The 26,076-nt window shown below is 47.9% G+C and overlaps 1 protein-coding gene across 7 annotated transcripts in view; it reads left to right on the top strand.

Moving 5' to 3' along the window:
• Megf11 (multiple EGF like domains 11) overlaps window positions 1-26,076 on the top strand; it is a 281,143-nt gene that overhangs the window by 220,639 nt on the left and 34,428 nt on the right. For all 7 annotated transcript variants that reach the window (XM_069995095.1, XM_069995096.1, XM_069995098.1 and 4 more), the window contains 3 exons: window positions 3,915-4,051; window positions 7,863-8,075; window positions 14,677-14,851. In XM_069995095.1, coding sequence (XP_069851196.1) covers window positions 3,915-4,051; window positions 7,863-8,075; window positions 14,677-14,851 — 525 coding nt within the window. The remainder of the gene's footprint in view (window positions 1-3,914; window positions 4,052-7,862; window positions 8,076-14,676; window positions 14,852-26,076) is intronic.

Raw genomic sequence — 26,076 nt, forward strand, 5'->3', positions numbered from 1 at the left:
TTTCCGGTTTTCTGGTGGTTCATTGGAGATAAGAATCTCCCAGAATTTCCTGCTCAGACTCCCTTTGAAATGTGGTCCTCAGATCTCAGTCTCCTGAGTAGCTAGGATTACAGGCATGAGCCACTGGTGCCCAGCTTGAATGTGAATCTTTGTTTCCTTAATCCCAGGCTTTTGGTATCTGGTTGTTTGTCTGTCTTTTTTATATTTGTATGTGCTAGGGCTAGAACTCAGAGCCTGAACGCTATCCCTAGCTTTTTTACTCAAGGCTAGCACTTTACCACTTGAGCCATTACCTCCGCTTCTGGCTTTCTGGTTAGTTGAAGATAAGAGTCTTACAGATTTTTCTGCCCAGGTTGGCTTTGAACTGTGATCCTCAGATCTCAGCCCCCTTTATAGCTGGGATTACAGGTGTGAGCCACTTGCACCTGACTCTTCTGAAGAGAACAGAGAGGCAGATGTCAGAGGTTTTTTTATTCCTACCCTGAATAGCTTTGTGGAATGGTCTAGACATCTCCAGCCAGGTTCCAGTGACCCCCAGCTAGGCAGGCTGGGTTTTGGAGGTAGATAAGTAAGGTGGAATGGGACGGTGGGGGGGAGCAGCAGCATGTGGCGGTGAACCTAGGAAGGTGTCTCTGGAGAGGATGCTGTGCGCAGGTGAGTGGGAGGAGGTCAGATCAGAGAGGTATTTGTCACCCTCTACACCAACACAGCAAGAGATTTGTTCTTGCAGAGAATGAGAAAGTCTGTCCATAGAAACCTTTGGATGTGAGGACTTTATATTTTTAATTTTATTGTAGACAACTGCATTTCTATTTCTGACATAGCATTTAACTTGCAAATTTGCATGAATTATTAATACCCCTGGTGCATGCCGAGTCATGGTATCATGAAGCAACAGCTTGGGCCTGAGAAACTTTCCAGGAAGGACTAGGGCCAGGGAGACAGCCAAGGAGGAGAAAGACTGGGAGCTTCTGTCATCTCCCATGGTCTTATTTCACCCATGGTCTGCATGGGCTTCAACTCCACTCAGAGGCCTGGGGGAGTATGGTTGCTTCCTCCCACTGTGCAACTCCCTAAGGATTGAGATACTGAAGAGAAGAGTTATCGGGAAGTCGTGTCTCCCGTGCCCCAGAATACCTCGGGCCATTCCCATTTGCCCAGCCATAGGGAGTCCTTGCTAGGAGGGCCTTTATCTAGAGCCTGAGCCAGGCACTAGTAGCGCACGCCTGTAATCCCAGCTACTCAGGAGGCTGAGACCCGAGGATCACAGTTGGAAGCCGGCTTGTGCAGAAAAGCCTATGAGATTCTTAATCTTCAGTTAACCAGGAAAAGGTTGGAAGTACAGGCATGGCTCAAGTGGTAGAGTGCCTGCCTTGAACAGAAAAAGCTAAGGGACAGTGCTTAGGCCCTGAGTTCAAGCTCCAGTACTAGTGCTTGTGTACACACACACACACATACACACACACACACATGCAATGTCTCAAGGTTTCTGATTTCTTAGGAATGTTGAATATGCTTTCCTCCTGGCATGATTCAGAAGTACTGGCTAGGCCAGGAATCTGCAGCCTTCTAGCCAGTCAAGATGGAGGAGGAGGAGGAGGGGGAGGAGGAGGGGGAGGAGGAGGAGGAGGGGGAGGAGGAGGAGGAGGAGGAGGAGGAGGAGGAGGAGGAGGAGGAGGAGGAGGAGGAGGAGGAGGAGGAGGAGGAGATGTGCACAAGAGCATTGTGCTACTCAAGGATGGGGAGAGGAGGCATGAATATAACCCCCTCAAGTTGCCTTAAAATGTTTCCAGCGTTAGCATCTCCACGCAGCTCCAACAGACTTGAATAGTAGCTAAGAAAAGACTCATCCCTCACACCTCCTCCAGACTTGTGGTGTTCAGTGACAGAGGTCTGTCCCCAGCACACATCGCCACCCTCAAGAGGCTGAGAGGCTGCTCCTGGGATGCCCACACCCAGCAGCCCGCCCCCAGCCTCACTGTCTGGTCTGTGTAGCTGAGCTGAAAACCTCCCATTCATCCATTCCAATTCAATTACCTGATGGTGACAGATGACTGGCCTGGCAGGCTTTCTCATCAAGGGTTGGCGGTTTATTGGTGCTTAATAATCATGTGTTGAACTGATGGATGAATTCATCAGAGGATGATCCTTGATCTCCATAAGAGAAATGATCATTACTGCTGAGGAGGGTGGCGGAGGACTGGAGTGGACTCGATGTCTGATGAAGATCTAACACTCCTATGAACAGTGTAAGTTACAGAAAGCCCCAGGCTAATACTGGAGGGAGAGGGCAAGAGGAGAATAATCCGGTCCATCCCACACACTCCTCTAAGCAGCCACTTCCAAACCTTCTAGATGTTTCCTCTAGCATCCATTTTTCTACATGACAGGCATTCCATTTTTTAATTTTTTTTCTTTGTGCCAGTTCTGGGTGCTTAGCTTTTTTCACTCAACTTTGGCACTCTACTACTTGAAGCTCGGCTCCACTTCGCATATCTTGCTGGTTTAATCAGACATAAGAGTCTAGCAGACATTCCTGCCCAGGTTGGTTGCAAACTGTGATCCTCATATCTCAGCCTCCTGGGTAGCTAGGATTATAGATGTGAGCCACCCGCCAGTGCCTGGGCTCTGTTGTTCCTTGACTTTTTCGTTTTAGACATTTGTAACATCTATTGACTTCCTGTCAAAGAGGAAGATTTAGAAGCACATGAACACACCAACAAAACACAAGCAACCCTTCTCCTACGGACCCAATGGAATTATAATTCTAAGTTTAAGTTAAATGATTTTACATATTTATATAAACAGTCCCTAGATGTTTTGTTTAATTTATCCCTACAACTCTTGAACTGAAGTCCAAAACCTCATGGCAAATAGGTCAGTATTTGTTTTTTGTTTCGTTGCCAGTCCTGGGCCTTGAACTCAAGGCCTGGGCTCTGTCCCTAAGCCTCTCTTTGCTCAAGGCTAGCACTCTACCACTTGAGCCACCGCACCACTTCCGGCTTTTTCTGTGTATGTGGTCCTGAGGAATGGAACCCAGGACTTCATGCATGCTAGGCAAGCACTCTACCACTAAGCCACCTTCCCAGCCCATGCCAGTCATCTTTCTACTCGGTTTATCAATTTTGTTTGGGTTTGGAGTCAAGGTCGGATTTCCTGTCACCTCTCTTCTTCTGTTGGGCTCTCTAGTTCCTAGAATCTGTGGTTTGCTTTTCCTTGGATAGTTCTTTTTTTATTTTTTTGTTATTTGTGGGCCTGGAACTCAGGGCCTGTGCACTGGCCTGAAGCTTTTGGGTCAAGGATAAAGCTCTACCACTTCGAGCCCCAGCTCAAAGTCCAGTTTTCTGGTGGTTAATTGGTTATGAGTCTTTTGGACTTTCCTGCCTGGGCTGGCTTCAAACAGCAATCCTCAGATCTCAGCCTCCTGAGTAGTTAGGATTATAGGCATGAAACACAGCCTGATTAATTCTTGCTAGGGGAAAAGAATTGTTCCCAGATGTTAGTTTTTTTGAAGTTGTCCAACTTTAAATATGTCTTTAATTAAATCTCTCACTGAAACCTGGTAGTTCACTCCCGGTACATGGGAGTATTATAAAGTCTTACTCATTTTTTTTCTAACACCTCTAATCTCTAACACAGCACTTGGTATACAGCAGGCACTTACTAAATGAGTGCTGAGTCACTGATGAGCAAACTGGCCTTGGGGTTCCCATGTGGAAGATGAGGACTTGGGAGCCAGTGTGTGTATGTGTGGCTAGCTCTCTGTGTATAGGGGAAGCAGAGAGTGTGGTTGAAACACCAGGGGTGTTTGAAGGGGCGTGTTCTAGTGGGGGCGTGGTCAAGGCGTGTCCAATGGGCGTGGTTCCCAGGCATGTGGAAGGAGGCGTGGCATCTGTGTTGTGTCTCTGTTCCAGGGAGCAGTGTGTGCACAGCCCTGCCCACCAGGCACGTTTGGCCAGAACTGCAGCCAAGACTGTCCTTGCCACCATGGCGGGCAGTGTGACCATGTGACTGGACAGTGCCACTGCACAGCCGGGTACATGGGAGAGAGGTAAGTTGGGATCAGCTGGCCTCCCTGTTCACTGCTTCTATTTGAACCTCAGCTTTGCTGAGGTTTGTCAGCCCAGGAAGCTCTCCGCAAACTGTTCTGAGGCCTCCTGTCTACTGCAACTCACCTTTCCTCACCCTGGGCAACAGAGTTTTTTTTTTTTTTTTTTTTTTTTGCAATTTTTTTATTGTGATTAAGTGATCACATAAATTTCTCAAATTTTATAGTATTATAGGATTGTGATACTTAGTTAAAGTCACAAACACATTCTAACCTTCACAGGGCAAATTGTCTTTATCCTGGTCTATAAAGTTTATGAGTTCTATGAGCTTTGACAATACAATTATTTATTTCACATCGGGTGATATGTACATTCCTTTCCTTTTGCTTAGTGTCAGATGTTCCCTCTTTCCCACTCATTTTTTTGCTGGTTAGAGATAAGAGTCTCTTGGATTTGTTTGCTTTGGCTGTTTTGAATCTTGATCCTCAGATCTCAGCCTCTTGAGTAGCTAGGTTTTCAGGCATGAGTATCCAGTGCCTAGCTTTTCCTTTTTTTTTTTTTTTTTTTTTTTTTTTTTTTTTTTTTAATTTTTTTTTATTGTAGAGATACTATACAGAGGGTTACAGTTACATGAGTGAGGTAATGAGTACACTTCCACTTCCTCTTGAACATTGCTGGGCAACAGAGTTTAACCTCTTACATCCAGGCAGCTGCCTTGGATTTGTTTACCTGGGGAAGGAATTGAGCACCTGCCGCCACTCTATGCTAATAGAAGCAAATAGAAGCTGAGAGTGCAGAGCACCGTAGCTCCTGCCTGCAATCTCTGCTACTCAGGTAGGCGAGACAGGAAGATGATAGTTACAGGCCAGCTCAGGCAAAAAAACAAAGTTCACAAGTCCCCATCACAACCCATAGCTGGGTGTGATTATGTATACCTGCCATCCCAGCTACATGGAAAACATAATTAGGAAGCCCAAGGTCCAGGCCAGCCTGGGCATAATAACTGAGACCCTGTTTGAAAAATAACTAAGGCAAAAACAATGGACAAGTCACCGATGCCCAACTCAGCTTCTCTTCTTAGAATCTGGCAGATGATCATAAAACAGAGAAGCCTCCCGAACCAAGCAACGTTCTAGCAAGCTCTGCCAATCAACCACAGTAGAGTTCATTCCAAGGACCAGGTAGCCATGTGGGTTTCCCATTCTAAACGGGCTGCCTGGTGTTTAACATTTTGTAAAATTGCCTCCATTAATTTTGTGGGTGACAGCTGTATTAGACCACCCCCAAATCATCACGAGCATATTACAGTTGAGCGGGTGTAATAACGCAGGCCTCTGTGGATAGGCAGAATCCAGTGCAAATTAAACACAAAATGTAACGAGGGTTTTTGCAGCTCATTTTGTAATTTAATTGAGCAATGTATCTGGTGGTTAATGGCAATATCGGACGCATTAGACTGATAGGTTGCGAAGGAAAGATGTTTAAGTAGAAACCTAATTCCTGCAGTGATTACCCTTCTGTTCCGTGGGCCTCGTGATTAGCATGCTTTGTGTAAAATTCATTAGCAGTCATTGCTTGATCTCTAAATAAATAAGTTGTTTAAATTGTGAGTCAGGGAAAAAAAATAAAAAGAGGCTGATTATGTAAATGGTTAGGTTGTCGATATTTCATTTCTAGATGGCTTTCCAGGGGGCTGTGCATTCATAGCCCAAAACATGGCTAGGTAGAATACATCCTGTGAAGGAATGTCCCCGTGAGAGGGAGGTGACTTCCTGTCCTGACATTGAAGACACTTGCAGCCAGCAGGAATGGATAGTGCAAACAGGGATTTTGCAGGTTTTCTTTTTTTTTAAATTTGTTTGTTATGCGCCAGTCCTGAGGTTTGAACTCAGGGCTTGGGCGCTGTCCTTGAGCAAGTTTTTCTCAAGGCTAGCACTTTACCACTTGGAGCCACAGTTCCACTTCCGGATTTTTGGTGGTTCCTTGGAGATAAGAATCTCTTGGACTTTCCCGCGTGGATTGGCTTCAAATGGAGATCCTCAGATCTCAGCCTCCTGAGTAGCTAGGATGACAGACGTGAGCTTGGGGGCCTGGTTTCTATGAAGGCTAACTGGTCTTGGGCCTTTCTTTCTGCCTCAGTTTCCCTCCTGCCCTCCTCCTTCCTGATTCCTATCTTATCCCCTTATCCACCATTCTCCTTTCCCTGTCTTGTCTGCCTGTTTTCTCTCCACGAGGCCTCTGATGCATGCACACACAAAATTGACGGGAAAAGATGTCTTCTGAGCCATTTGCCAGGATGGAAGTCTCTCCTTCACATCAGCCTCTTCAATTTCACAATGAGACCATCTACTGCTTCCAAGGCTAAGGATGGGGCTGGGGTCGGAGGCCACCAGAATCTATGCAGGACACAAACAGGGGTTCACAGACTGCAGGGAGAGAGACCAGCCGTGCATTGAGGGGTTTGCTGCTCCCAGGAAGGAAGAGGAAATTAGCCCTTGTGTGGGGACTTCTCCCCTCCTGGGAGAGCAAATACATCACCCAGTAAGATGAGAGAGCCCAATGTGGCCAAAAAGTTTCCCCCAAAATAATACATTGATGTGAAATCACCCCCCACTTTATCAAGCCTAAGACGCACCAGTGATCAGATGCCTTGTTATTTCAGATACGGCTGAGAATGAAAAACACCAATAATTAAACTGTGTCCTGCCATCCTTCTAAGACCTATCTGATTTCTGAGTGCTTACAATGTATTTTTAAGCACACGGTTTATCGTTCATGGGTGGGGGAGATCCCATTTTTGACAATGAGAACATTGTGGAGATGGATGGTGGCAATCGTTGCAGGACCGTCTGAATATATTTACTGCTACTCCACTGCGCTTAATGGATTCAAAATGATAAATTTTCTCTTGCGTATTGTCTTAGTCTTGTCTGTGCTACTATGACAGAATACCTGAGGCTGGATAATTTATAAACCCAGTTTTCCAATTTTCACAGCTCTGAAGCCTGGGGACCTTGGGCTCAAGGTCAAGGTGCTGGCAGGTGTGGTGACTGGTGAAGGCCTGGTCTCTGACTCCAACATGGAGCCTTAAACTCTGGGTCCTCAGGTGGGGGAAGGGATGGAAGGACCAAGAAAAAGCCTGTCTTAATTCCCTCCAACTCTTCTATAAGGGCTTTAACCCATGGCCCTTGTGACCCAATCATCTCCCCAAGATGGTACCTCTTTTTACTGTTGCATCGTGGTTAAAGCTTAATGTGAATTTTGGTGGAGCCAACAAGATTCAAGCCAGAGCACATTTTTCTTTTTTGCATGTGCCGGTCCTGGGACTTGAACTTAGTACCTCATGCCCTCATTTGGCTTGTTTTCCCCTTGCTCTACCACTTGAGCCATGGCTCCACTTCCAGCATTGTCCCTGATGAATGAAAGACAAGCATCCCAGAGTTTCTGCCCGGGCTGACTTTCAACCACGATCTTCCTATCTCAGCCTCCTGAGTAGCTAGGCCAGCACCTAGCACCATAGCACATTTTGTTTTTCTTCAAAATGAAAGCAACAGATAAGGCTTTAGCATCACTGAAATCGCATAGCACACATTCATTGCTGCCTCCCCTCCCTCCCCCAAACTGGGGAGACCTGGCAGGAGAGAGGCTTGACTGGAGTGAGCTTCCTAAAAGAGGGGAGGAACTGGGGAGGCTGCCCAGAGGTGTAGAACACATCAAGCCATGCCCGGAGGCCTAGAAGGTTGCATGCTGGGCAGAGGGAGAAGGGCAGAGGAAGAGAGCCCACCCAGCCTTAGCCCAGTCTGTGTCCCACAGGTGCCAGGAAGAATGTCCCCTTGGGACCTTCGGCTTCCAGTGCTCCCAGAGCTGCGATTGCCACAATGGAGGCCAGTGTTCACCCGCCACCGGTGCCTGCGAGTGTGAACTGGGCTACAAGGGTCCAAGCTGCCAGGAACGGCTGTGCCCCGAGGGCTTGCATGGCCCAGGCTGCGCCTTGTCTTGCCCCTGCCATCCGGACAACACCATCAGGTACAACCATGGACAGAAGCCCCTGGGACAAGGGACAGAGTGGACTCTGGTAGACAAGGCTTCCTCAGACCATCCAGACCGCTCCTCTATCCATTTCCTGCCTCCTTGGTGGCTCAGGGACACCTGAGCAGTAGCTGGAGCCCAAGCCTGGGAAGGAGAGGCGCAGACTGCACCCCGATGCCATAGCACCCACTGGCTTCCTTTAATAAATGGGTGGTTAGTGCCAAGCACTGGTGCCTCACGCCTGTAATCCTAGCTACTCAGGAGGCTGAGATCTGGGGATTGCAGTTTGAAGCCAGCCCAGGTAGGAAAGTCAGTGAGACTCCTATCTCCAATTCACCAGCAAAATGTTGCACATGGAGGTGCGGCTCAAAGTAGTAGAGCACTAGCATTGAGGGAAAAAGCCAAGCAAGAAATAAATTCAAGGCCTTGTGTTCAAGCCCTAATATATACTCTCTCTCACACACACACACACACACACACACACACACACACACACACACACACACACACACACACACACACACACACACACACACACACACACACACACACACACACACACACACACACACACACACACACACACACACACAATCCATCTTCATCATCATCATTTCACCAGGGAAATTCTTTTTTTTTTTTTTTTGCCAGTCCTGGGGCTTGAACTCAGGGCCTGGGCACTGTCCCTGAGCTTCTTTTGCTCAAGGCCAGCACTCTACCATTGGAACCACAGCACCACTTCTGGCTTTTTCTATGTATGTGGTACTGAGGAATCAAACCCAGGGCTTCATGCATGCTAGGCAAGCACTCTACCACTAAGCCACATTGCTAGTCCCTCACCAGGGAAATTCTATCAGCTAGCCCATGATATGCCAGTAAGTGAATGATACCCAGCGCCCCCCACAAATGTGAGATAAGAGATTGGGAGACTGGTGGAGGATGCTGCCTAGAGGAGGTGGCTGGCATCTGGGAGGGGTAGAGGGCAAGGTTAGAGCCCCAGGGCTCTACACACACACGCAGGGTCCCAATTGGCTGTTCAGTGGATTGGCAGCTGACTCACACTGCAGGGGTGGAGGCTAGCCCTGGGATAGCCCACCCCTGCTGCTGAGAAACTGAGGAAGGACCCTCCGAGGGTCAGGAAGTCCAGCAACTACTGGGGCCCAGTACAGGGAGAATCTCCATCACAGAGAGCCAACTGAGCCCCAAATGAAAGAGCTATTGTTTTCCTCTGTGCCTGAGCCAGCGTGCCCTGCATAATTTATCTTCCTTGGAAGGAACCCTTGATGCATTATTAATCTGGACGGACTCCCTCCTCTCCGTCGCTAATCTCAGCCCATCCAATATTAATGGCTATTTGCTTTACTGTCTTTAACGTCTGTCATGTTTCAGGGGCTGAAAGCCATAGTGGTTCTTAAGAGTGGGGGTTCTAAGGGTGCCTGCCCAGCCCAGTCCTGGGTAGATTGCTCAGAATCTGTAGCCCGAGCCTCCTCCAGAGAGGCTAAACCCCCCCCCCCAGCCTGGGGCCCTGAGGGTACAAATAGTCTGTCTCTCAGACTGGTACAGAGTAGGCCTTCAGCAAAACACATTCTTCTGTCTCTGTGTGTGTGTGTGCACGCGCGCATGTGCGTGCATGTACGTGCAGTGCTGGGCTTGAACTCGGGGCCTCCAGCTCTCAATTAGTTTTTTAGCTTAAGACGGGAGCTTTGCCCCTTGAGCCAAAGCTTCACTTCCAGCTTTTTGGTGATTCATTGAAGATAAGAGTCTCAGAGACTTTTCTGCCCAGGCTGACTTCAAAGCATGATCCTCCTGATCTCAGTCAGCCTCCTGAGTAGCTAGGGTGGCAGGCATGAGCGGTCTAACTTGCATGGTAAGTCTCCAGAGACCAAATCACTGACTCACCCAGGGCCTTTCCCTGCCCACCCAGCCCTGGCCACACTCCCTGCCCCTTCCCTCTGGCCACACTGCCCCACCGAGATGGAAGTGATTGAAGGAAGACATTCATCAGGTCGGTGCGGGACCCACACAAAGAAGCCATCTGCCTTCACAAAAGCGTAATCTTGGGACCAGTATTGGGGTGCCGGGCCGCTGCCACGTCCCTTCCAACAATTGCATTGTCATAGATGAGTTCCAGCAGCCACGATTGTGGATTCCCTTTGAAAGATTTGACGCGGCCCATGGGATGCAGCCGTGATAGAAATCACCAAGCGGCCGACAGAAAGGCAGGAAAATGCTTTCGGAAAAAAGATTTCCTGCATTGTGCAGCTTTCAGCTTCTATCCACTTGTGATTAATCTGTGTCCGGGCAAGGCAGAGACTAATGAACCAGCCTCGACACCTGCCATTGAGATTCTGGCCTGAGCCAGCCCAGCATGACCCAAGGGAATTGGGAGCCTTGCTGGGAGCCAACGCTGCCTGGGCCAGGGTGGGGGCCATGTGTGGATGCCGGCATGATCATTTTCAAGGCACATCTAGCAGAAGAAAAGCTACTGTTGGATCCACAGGGAGGTGCCTGAGACATTTTAAAGAGTCCCCAGGGCTAGGCAGAGCAGCTAAGACCTGCTGGCTCTTTCTAGGGCAAACATGTCCCGTCTTTGTGACTGTGACTCAGTGGGTCCTTCTGACTCTAATCCTAAATCCCAGAAGAGGCCCCCTTGATAGTTGAGACCCAGAAAGGCTGTGGGGCACAGGAAGGCCCAAGGGTGGGAGGAGAAAGTATGTCCTGCACCTCCCCCAGTCCCACAGGGCATGGGGCTCAGGGAGAAACATTTCCAGAACTGCCAAGGTTGGAAAGTTTGTAGCACTCATGATTTATACCCATGCTTCTTTGCTATCTACTTACCATTTCATTTGTTAGAGGTTTATTCTTTGCTTGAACTCAGGGCCTGGGCATTGTCCCTGAGCTTCTTTTGCTCAAGGCTAGCACTCTACCACTTGAACCACAGCACCACTTTTGGCTTTTTCTGTGTATGTGACACTGAGGAACGGAACCCAGGGCTTCCTGCATGCTAGACAAGCACTCTACAACTAAGCCATATTCCCAGCCCTCTACTTACAATTTTAATGCTTTACATCTGTTTAGAAATTAGGTAGACACTCAGTGGGGGAAGATTAGAGAAAACAGATTTTTTTTTCTTTCCTTTCCTGGCAGTATTAGGGCTTAAACTCAGGGCCTTGTTCTCCTTCTCTGATTTCTTGCTCACAGATGGTGCTTTAGCCACTTGAGCCATGCCTCCAAACTGGTGGTATTCTTCTTTGTTTGCTGTTTAACTGGAAATAGAGTCTTCCAGACTTTTGTGTCCTTTGTTGGCTTTGAACCATGATCTTCAGATTTCATCCTCCTGAGTAGCTAGGATTACAGGTATAAACCACCAATGCCGGGCTAGACATAGGCATTTATTTATTTATTATGTTTGTACCAGTACTGGGACTTGAACTCAGGGTCTAAGCACTGTCCCTGAGCTTTATTGCTGGCACTCTACCACTTGAGCCAAAGCTCCACTTGTAGCAGCTTTTTTTTTTTTTTTTTTTTTGGTAGTTAATTGGAAATAAGAGTTTCCAAGACTTTCCTGCCTAGGCTGGCTTTGAACTGCAGTCCTCAGATCATAGTCTCCTGAGTAGCTAGGACCAGAGTGAGCTGCTGGTCTCTGGCTGTACATAGATATTTAAAGAAGTAATTTAGTCCCTCATAATTTCTCATCAAAACAGGCATTGTCTTGTAATTTGTTCATTCTTCATCAGTGTCTGTATTTTTTACATTTTGGATCTTTTTTTTTGTTTGTTTGGTTTTTTTTTTGGGTCCGGTCCTGGGGCCTGAACTCTGGGCCTGGGCGCTTGTCCCTCAGCTCTTCAGCTCAAGGCTAGCGCTCTACCACTTGAGCCACAGCACCACTTCCGGCTTTTTTCTTTTTGCTTATGTGGTGCTGAGGAATTGAACCCAGGGCCTCAGGCATGCAAGGCAAGCACTCTACCACTGAGCCACCTTCCCAGCCCCTACATTTTGGATCTTGGCTGAATGTAGTTATTTTATTTTACATGGTATTATTAGATATTCTAGAAAATGATGAGCTTTCTTCCCTTTTACTTCCCTTCCTTTCCTTTTCTTTCTTCCCTCCCTTCCTTTCCTTCTCTTTTCTTTTCTTTCTTGTGCTGTCCGGGGCTTGAACTCAGGGCCTAAGCACTGTCTCTGTGCTTTTATCCTCAAGGCTAGTTCGCTATCACTTGAGTCATTGCTCCACTTCTGGCTTTTTGGTGGTTACGTGGAGTGATAAGAATCTCATTAGCTGGCACCAGTGGCTCATGCCTGTAGTCCTAGCTACTCAGGAGGTTGAGTTCAAAGCCAGCCCAGGGAAGGAAAGTATATGAAACTCTTTATCTCCTATTAACTACCAGAAAACTGGAAGTGGTGCTGTGGCTCAAGTGGTAGAGTGCTAGCCTTGAGCTGAAGAGCAGAGGGACAGCACCCAGGTCCAGAGTTCAAGCCCCACCACCGACCAAAAAAAAAAAAAAAAAAAGGAATCTCATGGACTTTCCTCCTGGGGCTGGCTTCAAACTATGATTCTCAGACCTCAGACTCCTGAGTAGCTAGAATTACAGGCGTGAGCCTTTGGCACCTTACTAGTATCTTTCTTCTATTTATCCATAATTCATATAACAAGGAATCTGTTGTTAAAAATGACACCGATGGGCAAGGAAGCGAATGTGGACAGACAGACCTGCATGTGACTTGAGTGTGTGACACTGGAGTTAGTCACATAACCTCCAAATGCCATTTATGACATAGAGGCTTAAATGACTAATTAATCGGCTTACTGAAGATTAGAAATATGTGTACACGATGCCTGGTGCTTTAATAGCCAGCTCACATATTATTTATTATTATTCAAATTGCTTCCATTTTCCACTGTTATAATGCTTCAGGGAACATCTCTGTGCATAAATCTTTCTCTACAACTATGATTATTTCCTTAGGAGAGATTCTTAGAAATGGAATGACAAGACAAAGGAATCGGAATATTATTAGGCCTCCTGATGCGTAACCTCAAGCTGCTTCAGAAACCTTGGCTGATGGTTTTTAGATCTCCACTGTTTTTATAAAGCATTTTCCAATTGTTGTTTAGAGAGAGAGTGTGTGTGTGTGTGTGTGTGTGTGTGTGTGTGTGTGTGTGTGTGTGTGTGTGTGTGTGTGTGTGTGTGTGTGTGTGTGTGTGTGTGTGTGTGTGTGTGTGTGTGTGTGTGTGTGCGTGCTCACTGATACTAAGGCTTGAACTTAGAACCTGGGCACTGTACCTGAGTTCTAGTGCTCTACCACTTGGAGTCACAGCTCTACTTCTAGCTTTTCAATAGTTAATTGAAGATAAGAGTCTCTTGGACTTTCCTGCTTAGGCTGACTTTGAACCATGATCCTTAGATCACAGCCTCCCGAGTAGCTAGGATTTACAGGCATGAGCTACTTGCATCCAGCCCTTGGTTAGATTTGATGGTTCAGGAGACTAAACATTTTTCCAAATGGACTGCCAGCTCTTTGCACTTATTATTCAAGACTGATCTATTTCTGTCTACCTCCTCATTTGTTCTGAGCGAACCCCCACCAAAGAGAAGTTGTTTGGCTGGGCTGTGGACAATTAGTGTCCATTAATTCATCTGCCAAGCCAGCACTCGGCATCTTCCAGGTGCCACGGCCCTGCTGGTGACCATGGACAAGGGCCAGTCAGCCAGCAGGGCTGACAGGACAAACAAGTCAACAGACACCTAAACACACACACACACACACACACACACACACACATACGAGCGAAAGTGGCATGCACTCCCAAATAGGTACCTGCACACACACACACACACACACACACACACACACACACACACACACACACGAGCGAAAGTGGCATGCACTCCCAAATAGGTACCTGCCTCCAGCCGAATGGTCCATTCTGTGATTTAAACAGACTGGGATGGAGGAGGAGAACTTGCTTCCTGGGCAGGCAGGGACTTAGGCTGTACATAGAGGGCCTCCCATTGGCAGAGTCTTAGATGTCATTGTGTTCTTCCCCTGCCTGGCCCCCCAGCCCCTCCCCATTAGTTACCTGTCTTGAGGGAGGTATGAGGAAAGCACCAAACCCCCAAGGACTAAACAGGCCACCTCTAGTTTGGTCTCTAGATTTGGAAAGAGCACAACAAGTTTTAGCCGGGCACCAGTGGCTCACTTCTGTAATCCTGACTACTCAGGAGGCTGAGATGTGAGGATCACAGTTTGAAGCCAGCTCAGGTAGACACATCTTAGAAGTTTTTAATCTCCAATGAGCCAGCAAAAAGCTGGTAAGAGCAGTGTGAATTAAGTTAGAGTTCCAACCTTGAATTAAAAAAAAAAAAAAAAAGCCAAGTGAGAGCTAGAAGCTCTGAGCTCAAGTCCCAGTACTGGCATCAAAAAAATTAAAACAAAAAACAAAAAACCATGTGGGAATGAGAAGCTCTGGGTTCTAATCCTGACCCTGATGTGCGATCCTACTACCTAGGCAGACCAGCTTTGGGGCAGGCAGAAGGGAGGGACATGACTGCACCTATAACTATCCTGTCTTTATACCTTTCTCTACGCTGCTCAGCTGCCACCCGGTAACCGGAGCCTGTACCTGCCAGCCGGGCTGGTCTGGCCACCACTGCAATGAGTCCTGCCCTGCTGGCTACTTTGGCGATGGCTGCCAGCTGCCTTGCACCTGTCAGAACGGCGCCGATTGCCACAGCATCACTGGGAGCTGCACGTGTGCCCCGGGCTTCATGGTAAGGTGGGAGGGGGCTCCCGTGGCTTCTCTGGCCCTCACCAGGCCCCCTGGCAGTCAGGAGTGTGGCCCTATGTGCTCTGAGGACTGTGGTTATAACTAGGGTCTCCCCATTGTCCACCTATACTGAAACACTGGCTGTCTTCTTGTGCTCAGCTCTGTCCCTGTACACACAGTACTTTCACATCATAATACCACAGCACACTCAGCAGTTTTGCAGTCCGCTTTCTTCTGCACATGCGTCTTAGGAGATAGAAGAAAGCAGAATGCGAAATATAGAAGCTGCTGGGCTTCTCGTTTTAAATGGCTGCATGCCAGGCACTGGTGGGTGGCTCACATCTATCATCCTAGCTACTCAGGAGGCTGAGATTTGACGATTATGGTTCAAAGCCAGCCCAGGTTGGAAAGTCGGTGAGACTCTTGTCTCCAATTAACCGCCCCCAAAGCTGGAAGTAGAGATGTGGATCAAGCACCAACCTTGAGTGAAAAAGCCAAGCAAGAATACAGGCCATTCAGTGCTGTTGGCTCATGCCTATAATCCTAGCTACTCAGAAGGCTGAGATCAGAGGACCATGTTTGAAGCCAGCCCAGGCAGAAAAGTCTGTGAGACCCTTATTTCCAATAAACTACTAGCCAGAAGTGGTGCTGTGGCTCAAGTGGTAGAGCACTAGCCTTGAGCACAAAGAGGCTCAGAGACAGCGCTCTTGCAAGCCAGGCTGGCAAAAAAAAAATTACAAGGCCCTGAGTTGAAGCACCCAGTATGGGTGCTCATGCGTGCACACATACACACACCTTAAATGGCGTTTAACACAGAGGGAGCTGATAAATCGCCAGTTTACCCAGCCATTCCCTCGTTGCTAGGTAGAAAGTTGTTCCCATGTGTCCACTCAGTGCTACAGTGAGCATCTGTGCACGAGCATCCCCCACCCAGCCCCTTCCTTACCATTGAATTATTTCCTTGGGGGTGATTTGCGGGTCAGTGGGCACACCATATTCACAGCTCCTGATGGATGCTGCCATCCTCAAGGGTTCTTATAAATCCACTCTGCACGCACCAGCTCTCAACAATTTTACTTTCTTCTTCTTTTTTTTTTTAATATTTGCTAATGACTTAGGTAGGAAATGGCTCCTGGATGTTGCTTTAATTTGCATTTCTCTGATTACTACACTTCCCCCCATGTGTTTGTTTACTACTTGTCATTATTTCCTCGTAAATTATGTTGGTTTTAGTGAGGTCTGATTCTGAGGAATTTGACCCTAGGAGGGTGAATCCTGGTGAGAAATGGGGCCTGCCCTGTAGTCCCCCTCACTCCCCAGGACTCTGTTTATTTGCTTTTTTGCTGTGCTATGGGAAGTGGTTTGTACAGTTGAAAGTATGTGGCCTCTGAAACTAGATCTAGGACAGATCCTGGCTGATCTGTTCACTCCGTGTAGCCTGGGACCAGTAGCCTAAGCTCCCTGTGGGTCCAGTATCCTTAAGCTTCCATGGAATGGAACATTTGCCTTTCAACATAGCTTCCAGGGCTGGGAATGTGGCTTAGTGGTAGAGTGCTTGCCTAGCATGCATGAAGCCCTGGGTTTGATTCCTCAGTACCACATAAACAGAAAAAAACAGAAATGGCGCTATGGTTCAAGTGGTAGAGTGCTAGCCTTAAGCAAAAGAAGTTCAGGGACAGTGCATCAGCCCCAAGTTTAAGCCCCAGGACTCACAGAGAGAAAGAGGGAGGGGGAGGGAGGGAGAAAGATTGCTTCCAGGCTGGAGACTCACTGATGGCTCATGACTATTATTCTGGCTACTCAGTAGGTTGAGATGTTAGGATCAAAGTTCAAAATCAGCCTGGGTGGGAAACTCCATAAGACTCTTATCTCCACTAAAAAGCTGGTCGTGGAGCTGTGGCTCAAGTGGCAGAGTATCATCCTTGAGCAAAATTTAAGTCAAGCAAAAGTGCAAAGCCATGAATTTGAGCTCCGGTATTGTGGCACAATTTTTTTTTCAAAAATTATTTTAAAAACCGAGTAAGTTGGGTGGTGATGAAAGCTCCTGCCTGTAATTTTAGCTAGCAGGGAGCTGAGATCTTAGGATCACAGTTCAAAGCCAGCCCAGACAGGGAGACTCTTATCTCCAATAAACCACCAGAAAACTGGAATGAAGCTGTGGCTCAGAGTGGTAGAGGGCTAGCCTTGAGCGAAAAGAGTTCAGGGACGGAGTTCAAGCTTCACAACTGACAAGAAAGAAAGAGAGGGGGGAGGGAGGGAGGGAGGGAGGGAGGAAGGAAGGAAGGAAGGAAGGAAGGAAGGAAGGGAGGAAGGAAGGAAGGAAGGAAGGAAGGAAGGAAGGAAAGGAAGGAAGGAAGGAAGGAAGGAGAGCAGGGGGAAATGAACAGAAACAATGGTTCTGGGTTGCCAGTTATTCCACTGGGAGTTTACAACTGGGAGACATTGCTTCAGCACCTTGGATAGAGCCAAGATGATGGTCAGTGCCTGAACCTTGTACTGAATCAGGAAACGCACTCCTCCCGGGTAAATAGCTGTGAGAAGGTGTGTGCATCCATAGTCTGTCAGGTCCTTGGGGGCTTTTTGATCTGGTCGTGTATATTGTCATGGCTCCATTGAGAGCCCCAACTCACCTGCCTGATTACCGCTCCTCAGCAAGGGGGAGAATCAGAAGGCCCTGGGAAGGCTTAAGAGAGGCTTGCAGCTACAGCTGAATATTTTCAGCCACCCATCTGTGATGTAAATAATTTCCTGTCCTTGAACTTCGGGGAAGAGGGGGTTGGGGCCGGTGGAGTCCTGCCTTCCTGAGAACCAGGACTAAGATAGATTGTGAGACACACTGCCCCCATTGAGACCCCCACCAATTCCCACTCATTTTCCCTTGTACAAAGGCTTTTCCTGAGCCATCTTGGGTCAGCAGGATGCTGCTGGAGGTGATTACAGAACGGACAGTGAGCCTTGGGATCAGCCGTGGCTCCTGACCCCCAGCTTCTGAATGAAAGAGACTTCCTGCAATTAGCCAGTTGGGGTGAAGTAGGTGGGGCAACCAATCAGCAGAGCAGACTCAGCCGAGGCTCCCCACAGAGTGCTCCTTCCAGTCAGTAATAATTAGCAATGCCTTGTCTGTTGGATGGTTTGCAAATTGATCTCTTTGCTCGTTTACTGCAAGGTTTTACTATAGGGAATTAGTGAAGGGCTAATTAAAAGAGCTGCTTTCTGAGTGTTCTGGAGACTTCATTCTGGGCTTTGTCACCTTGGACCTGATCCTTCATCCAGTTGGGCCTTACGATCCTCATCTGGGAGCTAGGTGGTCCTTTAGTCTTAGATGGATGTGAGTAGCCCACATTGTAGGATGGGTGTCCTGCTGTCCCCTCTTACCTGCTCTCCCTTTCCACCAAGAGCTGTTGAGGGAACGTGTGGGAGAAGCTTTAAGAAAGCAGACTCTGGACAGACACCGTAGCACACACCTGTAATCCTAGCTACTCAGGAGGCTGAGATCTGAGGATGTTGGTTTGAGATCTGAGGATCTCAGGCAGGAAAGTCCATTTTGAGACTCTTACCTCCAATTATCCACCAGAAAACCAGAAGTAGACCTGTGGCTCAAAGTGGTAGCATGCTAGCCTTGGGTAAAAGAGCTCAGGGACAGCACTCAAGTCCTGAGTTTGAGCCCCACAACTAACAAAAATAAAGCCAGAACTAGAGTTTGTGATTCAAATGCAGAGCACCAGCCTTGAGTGGAAAAAAACCCAAATGAAAGTTCTAGACTCTGAATTCAAGCCCCAGTACTGGCACAAAACAAATAAAAATAAATATGTAAGAATACTGGCCAAGGGCTGGAAAGGTGGCTCAGTGGTAGAGCGCTTGCCTTGCATGCATGAGGCCCTGGGTTTGATTCCTCAGCACTACATAAGCAGAAAAGGCCAGAGGTGGTGCTGTGGCTCAAGTGGTAGAGCAAGTGCTAGCCTTGAGCTGAAGAGTTGAGGGACAACGTCCAGGCCCAGAGTTCAGGCCCCACGACTGGACCAAAAAAAAAAAAATTATACTGGCCAATTAAATTCATTAGTACATGCCAAGCACTTAGAATGCCATGTGTATTAATAATCATCCAACAAGGGTTAGCTATTGTAACCATCTTTAAAATATGGATGCTGCACCCAGTGCCCGTGGCCCTTGCCTGTAATCCTAGCTACTCAGGAGGCTGAGATCTGAGGCTCGAGGTTCAAAGCCAGCCCCAGCAGAAACGTCTGTGAGACTCTTATCTCCAATTAACCACCAGAAAACCAGAAGTGGCACTGTGGCTCAAGTGGTAGAGTGCTTACCTTGAGCTGAAGAGCTCTTGCTATTTGTCCCATTGGGTCTCTGACTGGGGAAAGAGGGCGTGGTTTATTGGGGGCCCAAGTGCAAGTATGGTGAGAGGAAGAAGCAGAGCGAGCTACATGTAGCCTTTTCTGAGCTGGGAACTGCAAGGTTACTGGGGCTCCTGGATTGCTCTGGGAGGTGAGGGCAAGTCCATTTTCTAGGTCCCCCATAATCCTCTGCTGACCAGTGCCCTATCCCTTATTTAAAGCCTCACCTGGCAGCCAGCCTGATGGCACCCCGTGAACTGCTCTGGGACTAATTGCTGCCCCTGTGGTGCCTGCAATGAGAGTTCTGTGAAGTCACTGACCATGGTCTTCTTGGCCTCCTCCCAGCATGGAGCCCTTGTGGCTGGGAGATAAAGGGCCCTTGGACATCCTTCAGTCCAGATGCTCTCTTCCAGCCTTGGCTGTAATGGAGACAGGGAGTTCAGGAGGTGGGGGTGGAGGGGTGGGGGGGGTAGGGAGGGAGGGGAAGGGCCCAGTGTCCCCTCCTGGGGGAGTAACAGAGGCCATATTTCTCCTCAGAACGACAGCATTTCTATTACCTTAAAGGGCTCATCTATTTATGCGGCAATTTTTTGTGAAGGCCTGTCTGCCATTATTGAACCCTGCTTGCTGGTGAGGGGGAGTGAGCACTCCATCACCCAAATGAACAAACTCCTTTCCACATTTTTTTCCCCCTCTTCTTTCTCAGCTCCTGTCTGTCCATCCGTCATGTGCAAATCTGAGCTGGGAAAGGTGGGGTAGGGAGTCAGGAAAGCCAGGATCTATGGGGCAGGGATTGGATTTCTGACACACAAGGTTTCCAGTGTCCTTTAAAGACATTTCCCCTCCTGCAGGCCTGCCGTGGTGGGTGGCGTGTGTGTGCGTGCGTGTGCGTGTGCGTGTGTGTGTGCGTGTGCATGTGTGTGTGTGTGTGTGTGTGGCTTTTAAACTGGAACCACAGAGAGAAGGCCAGTCATAGCCAGGAGAGAAGGTGGGTGGAGAATGAGAGGCAGATGATGATGGGATTTGTGGGTACTTCCTGTTCTCATTGTTCCATTTCTTCATATAACTGAGGTCTTTACACTATTAGCTCTAAGAGTGGAAAACCAGCTTCTCATTTCCTGCCCCTTCCCCGTCACCACACACCGATTTCCTAATTGTGATTGTAGATTTTCATAGGTGCTGTGTTGGACATGCCACACAGAAAACAGAGCAAAATATACACAATATCCACATATGCAGATGTGTGTACAGACACACACAAACACATACACTAGGTTCTTTAAAAAAAATGTTATAGGCTGGGCACCAGTGGCTCATGCCTGTAATCGTAGCTACTCAGGAGGCTGAGATCTGAGGATTGAGGTTCAAAGCCAGCCTGGACAGGAAAGTCTATGAGACTCTTATCTCCAATTAACCACTCAAAAACTTTAAGTGGCGCTGTGGCCAAGTGGTAGAGCACTAGCCCTGAGCTAAAGAGTGGAGGGACAGTATCCCAGAGTTCAAGTCCCATGACCAACAACAACAACAAAATCTTATAAAGGTAATGTACAGAGAGGTTACAGTTACATAAGTCATATAAAGAATGCATTTCTTTTTGGACAATGTCATCCCTTCCCTCAGCTCTCTCTGTTTTTCCCTCCTGTCCCATGGAGGCATGTGGAGGGGGAACTAGTGATGGAGACTGATATACAGGGAGAAGGCAGGGAGGAGGTGTGGCCATAACAGATACAGATTGACTTCAGGGACTGTGGGGAGGGGGGCACCATCCCCAGGTGCATCAGTGACCTGGGTTACAGCTGCTGGGTGGGGACTTCTAGAGGAGTCTTGTGCCCAGAGGGGCCATTTCCCCCACCCCCTACCCCTGCAGACCTAACACTTATGGAGTCTCAAATTTCAGAGATTTATTTTTTTTTTTTTTACTGCTCTGTTGGCCTTTTTCTTTTCTCTTTCTTTCTTTCTTTCTTTCTTTCTTTCTTTCTTTCTTTCTTTCCTTTCTTTCTTTCTTTCTTTCTTTCTTTCTTTCTTTCTTTCTTTCTTTCTTTCTTTCTTTCTTTCTTTCTTTCTTTCTTTCTTTCTTTCTTTCTTTCTTTCTTTCTTGTCAGTCATGAGGCTTGAACTCAAGGCCTGGGCACTGTCCCTGAGCCTCTCTGTGCTCAAGGCTAGCACTCTACCACTTGAGCCATAGTGCCACTTCCAGCTTTTTCTGTTTATGTGGTACTGAGGAATTGAACCCAGGTCTTCATGCATGACAAGAAATCACTCTACCACTAAGCCACATTCCCTGCCCTCAGCCCAAATTTTACTTATGTGTAAGAGGTTTGGAGCATGAATGCTCTCCCAGGACCAGCCCAGTGTCCCAGCCTGGTTGTAGCCCAAAGCTAGGAGAGACTCAGTGAATTCTGTTTGATCTCTAGGGCATAGTGTACTGGTCTGGGTAGGTTAAACCTACCCAGCACTGATGGCACTGATGGCTCATACCTCTAATACGAGGTACTCAGGAGGTTGGGATCTGAAGATCATGGTTCAAAGCAAGCCTGAGCAAGAAAGTTCATGAGACTCTTATCTTCAATTGGCCACCAGAAAACTGGAAATGGAGCTGTGGCTCAAAGTGGTAGAGCTGTAGCCTTGAGCAGAAAATCTCAGGCCCAGACCCTAAGTTCAAGCTTCATGACAAAAAAAAAAAAAAAGAAGAAATTAAAAAATAAAAATCTACAAGCCCCACGGCCGACAAAAAAAATAAAAAATAAAAATAAAAATCTGTCATTCCAAGAACTATTATCATTAACCTGGGATGAAATTTTATCATCGCAGACTTTGATTCCTATCATTAATCCTTAATGGGTGGAGCTGTGACTCAAGTGGTAGAGCATCAGCCTTGAATATAAAGAAGGCTAAGGTACCACCACACAGGTTCTGAGTTCAAGCCCTAGTACTGACACCAAAAAACCAAAAACATTCTACTGTGTTTGCTGGCAAACTGATGCTGTACGCAAATCTATACTGAGTGACAGCTCTAGAGTTGTGCAAATGCCCACTCTGTGGAACTGTCCAGGTACCGTCACTGGTGGCCTATTCATTTTGGACAGATGTGAGACTATGTTGCCGGTGTTTTCAGTTTTAACATCAGCCCCTTCTTTCTTATGGGTGGCAGGTGGCAGGCTTCAGCCCCACCGGCTCCCACGAGGAGGCAGGAAGGGGGAATCAGTGGGAGAGTGGCCTCCATTTCTCCCCCTCTCTCTCTTATCCCCGTGGCTCTCTGCTCCTCATGACTCATACAGAGCTTTTCCCCAGCCTCGCAGCTGCTTTATCAGTGACACATTAATTAGGTCCAGCGAGGCTTGGTATGCACTGGAGAGGCCCCCCTGCCTCCTGGTGGGCCAAGCTTGTTCTTCCTTTTTGGGTTGTGCATCTCTTTCTCAGGAAACACCATAAATGAGGCTCCCTACCTGTGGTCCTGCTGTCTGCTGAGAATGGCAGAGAAGGGAGAGCAAGGGGAAGAGCAACCCCATGGCTGCTGGATCAGGCCAGGGAGCTTTGCACACAGTAAAGCTCACCACACAGGTGCTGCTAGCACTGAGGTGACATTGGACCCCAAAGGTGCCCTCTGGTGGCCACAAAATTCCAGGAGTCAAAGGGAGAGAGGCAATGGAAGCTACCAGACAGGGCTGCTCCCAGACCATTTCCAAGTAGGGAAGTCCCTTCACCCAGCTGGCTGTTAGTGAATCCGAGCTGTGTTCTCACCTGGTACCTTCTGGACTTAGCACAGCATGTGATACATACTAGTGCTTTGATTTCCTACAGGGCACTAGTGGTTCACGCCTGTCATCTTAGCTACTCGGGAGGCTGAGATCTGAGGGTCACAATTCAATGCCAACCCCAGCAGACAAATCCATAAAGACTCTTCAGTTAATCAGTCAAAAGCTGGAACTGGAGGTGTGGCTCAAGTGGTAGAGCAGCAGCTATGAGCCAAAAAGCTCAACAAGAGCACAAGGCTGTGAGTTCAAACTCCCAGTACGAACACACACACACACACACACACACACACACACACACACACACACACACACACACACACACACACACACACACACACACAAGATTCCCTGATGTATGAATTAATCCAACATGCATGAACTGAACACATGTCACAGGCAAAGACATTGCTACGTGGGGGACTGGTTAAGCCCACCCTAGCCTCACCCGCACAGAACTTTCAAAGTGCTTCTTTTCCAAGAGTGGAAAGTACCACACAGGGGTGTAAGAAGATGGGGAGAGTTGAGGAACACGAAGAGAGCCTTGATCTATCATGGTCATTAGCAAGACCCAGGGTAGTGATGATGCCTGGCCTGTTGTCAATGCTCAGCACATGTTTATGGGATAGAGGAATGACTAGATGAATAGATAGATGATGGGTAGGTAGGTGGGTAAAAAGATGGATGGATGAATAATGGATGGATGTGTGGATGGAGGGAGGAAGGATTGGTGGGTGGATGGATGGATGGATGGGTGGGTGGGTGGATGGATGGATAGATAAATGGATGGATGATGGATGAATGCAAAATAGATGGATGGGGTGGGTGGCTGGTGGTTGGATAGATGATGGATGGATAGATGGGTATGTAAATAAACAGATGAATGGGTGGATGGATATGGATGGATAGATGGGTAGGTACACAGATAGATGGATGGGTGGTAGATATGGATGGAGGATGAGTGGATGGATAGATGGGTAGGTAGATGTGCTCTGACCCAGGCTCAGGACCGCTTCTTTCTGACCTACTCTGCCTCCTCCTTGCTGCTTGCTTGTCCTCATGTCCTCTCTGCTGATCTCTTCTGGACTGACAGGTTGCTGCCTTAGTTGGGACCTAGAGAACCAGATCTGCTTAAGCAGAGCACACTTAAGGGAGTCCAAAATAAACTTCCAGAATAGCCTCCTTTTGTGTGAAGAAGGGTCAAATGCTCTCCTCCTCCTCCTCCTCTTCCTCTGCCCACTCCAAAAAAATCTGTCATTAACCTCCTGCCCACTGTAAGGGGCACAGTGATCACCAGAAGCCCAGCTGTTGATTAATTTTCCCAAACAGGAACAAACTACAAAGCAGCATATTGCAGAGGAGAAAATTCAATAAACAACATTTGAAACAAATTTAATAGAACATATAACTCATTACCCACCGGGCACTGCCTCACTGTGCCAGGAGGGAGGAAGGTGGAAGACTGGAGGAGAGATTTGTATCTCTTTACAAGGACTAGCTCCAAGGGTTCTGTGCTGCCAGTAGCTCCTTCAAATCAAGTTCAGGGTGTTAATAGCCAATGCTGCATCTATAATTAACAGGCCTTTGAAAGGGAGGGAGAGTTCACAGCCATCTCTTATTCACAGAATGAAGACGCAGAGCAGGAGTGGTAGGTGCAAGCCCCGCCCCCCCTTTCCCAGCAGACATCCTCTCCTGGGATTTGTGGTGTTGGGCTGGGGAGATGGGATTGGGGTGAATATAGAAACAGCCAGACAAGCCGGGCTCTGGTGTTCCCCAAGCTACTGAGGGGCCTGAGATCTGAGGATCAAGGTTCAAAGCCAGTGTGGGCAGGCAAGTCCATGTGCCCTTTTGTTGTTTGGTGGTGGTGGTTGTGGGCCTTGAACTCAGGGCCTGGACACTGTCCCGGAGCTTTTCCACTCAAGGCTAGCACTCCACCACTTTGAGCCACAGCACCACTTCTGGTTTTCTGGGGGTTCATTGGAGATGAGAAGAGTCTCACGGACTTTTCTGCCCAGGCTGGCTCTGAACCACGATCCTCAGATCTCATCCTCCTGAGTAGCTAGGATTACAGGTATGAGCTGCTGGTGCCTGGCTTGAATTTCTCCTCTGTAAGCAGCTAGTGCTTTTAGTTTGATGGTGTTTCCTGGAGGTGCAGCAGGTACTTAAGAGCCCCACATCCCCTGGCAGGGAGGGAAAGAGTTCTCTAGGAGCTCCATTGGTAGACCCAAGGCTGGGCCCACAAGAGTGGGAGGGCACTGGGAAGGGGCTGGGAGATAAATCCGTTCTGTCTTCAGCAAACCCAAGTGGAAAGAGGATTACACTGTGCCTACAGTTCAAACCAGGCTGAGGCCCTGTGAGAAATGAGAATCCTCCAGACAGCAGGGGAGCTGACAGACCACAGTCAGGCCTGGCAGGGGAAGAGATGGGGCCTCTGGTACAGGCCTGTGTGCTTGTTGTCTATCTTCTTGGCCTAGACTGTCTTTGTGGTCCTGGTACATAGGGACAACTTACTGTGTGTGTGTGTTATGGAGTTGTTGGTAAGAATTAAACAAGATTAGGAGGCAAAGAGTAAGTTCTATGCTGCTCTGACCTAACATGGACTCCTGGGGTCAGTTCCTTAAGTACTTCTGGTAAGGGCTATTGTATTAGCTTTCTACTGCTGCTATAACAAAGATTTAGTGGTATAAGACAACATAAGCTAGGACTTGAACTCAGGGCTTGTGCACTGTCCCTGAGCTTTTTTTCACCCAAGGCTGGCACTCTTATCACTTGAGCCACACCTCCACTTCTAGGCTTTTTGGTAGTTAATTGGAAATAAAGAGTCTCACCGACTTTGCTGCCTGGGCTGGCTTGGAACTGTGATCTACTTAGACCTCAGCCTCCTGAGTAGCTAAGATTATAGGTGTGAGCTATTGATACCTGACTTTGATTGTCTACTTTTTTTTTTTTTTTTGGCTAGGCCTGGGGTTTTAATTCATGGCCTGGGAGATGTTCCTGAGCTTCTTTGTGCTCAAGGCTATTGCTCTACCACTTGATCCACAGAGTTACTTCTAGCCTTTTTGAGCAGTTTATTGGAGTAAGAGTCTCATGGACTTTTTCTGCCTTGGCTGGCTTTGAACTACTATCCTCAGATC

This window comes from Dipodomys merriami, unplaced genomic scaffold (genome assembly GCF_024711535.1).
Source record: "Dipodomys merriami isolate MVZ:Mamm:240054 unplaced genomic scaffold, mDipMer1.0.p SCAF_48, whole genome shotgun sequence".
In the NCBI taxonomy this organism is placed as follows: domain Eukaryota; kingdom Metazoa; phylum Chordata; class Mammalia; order Rodentia; family Heteromyidae; genus Dipodomys; species Dipodomys merriami.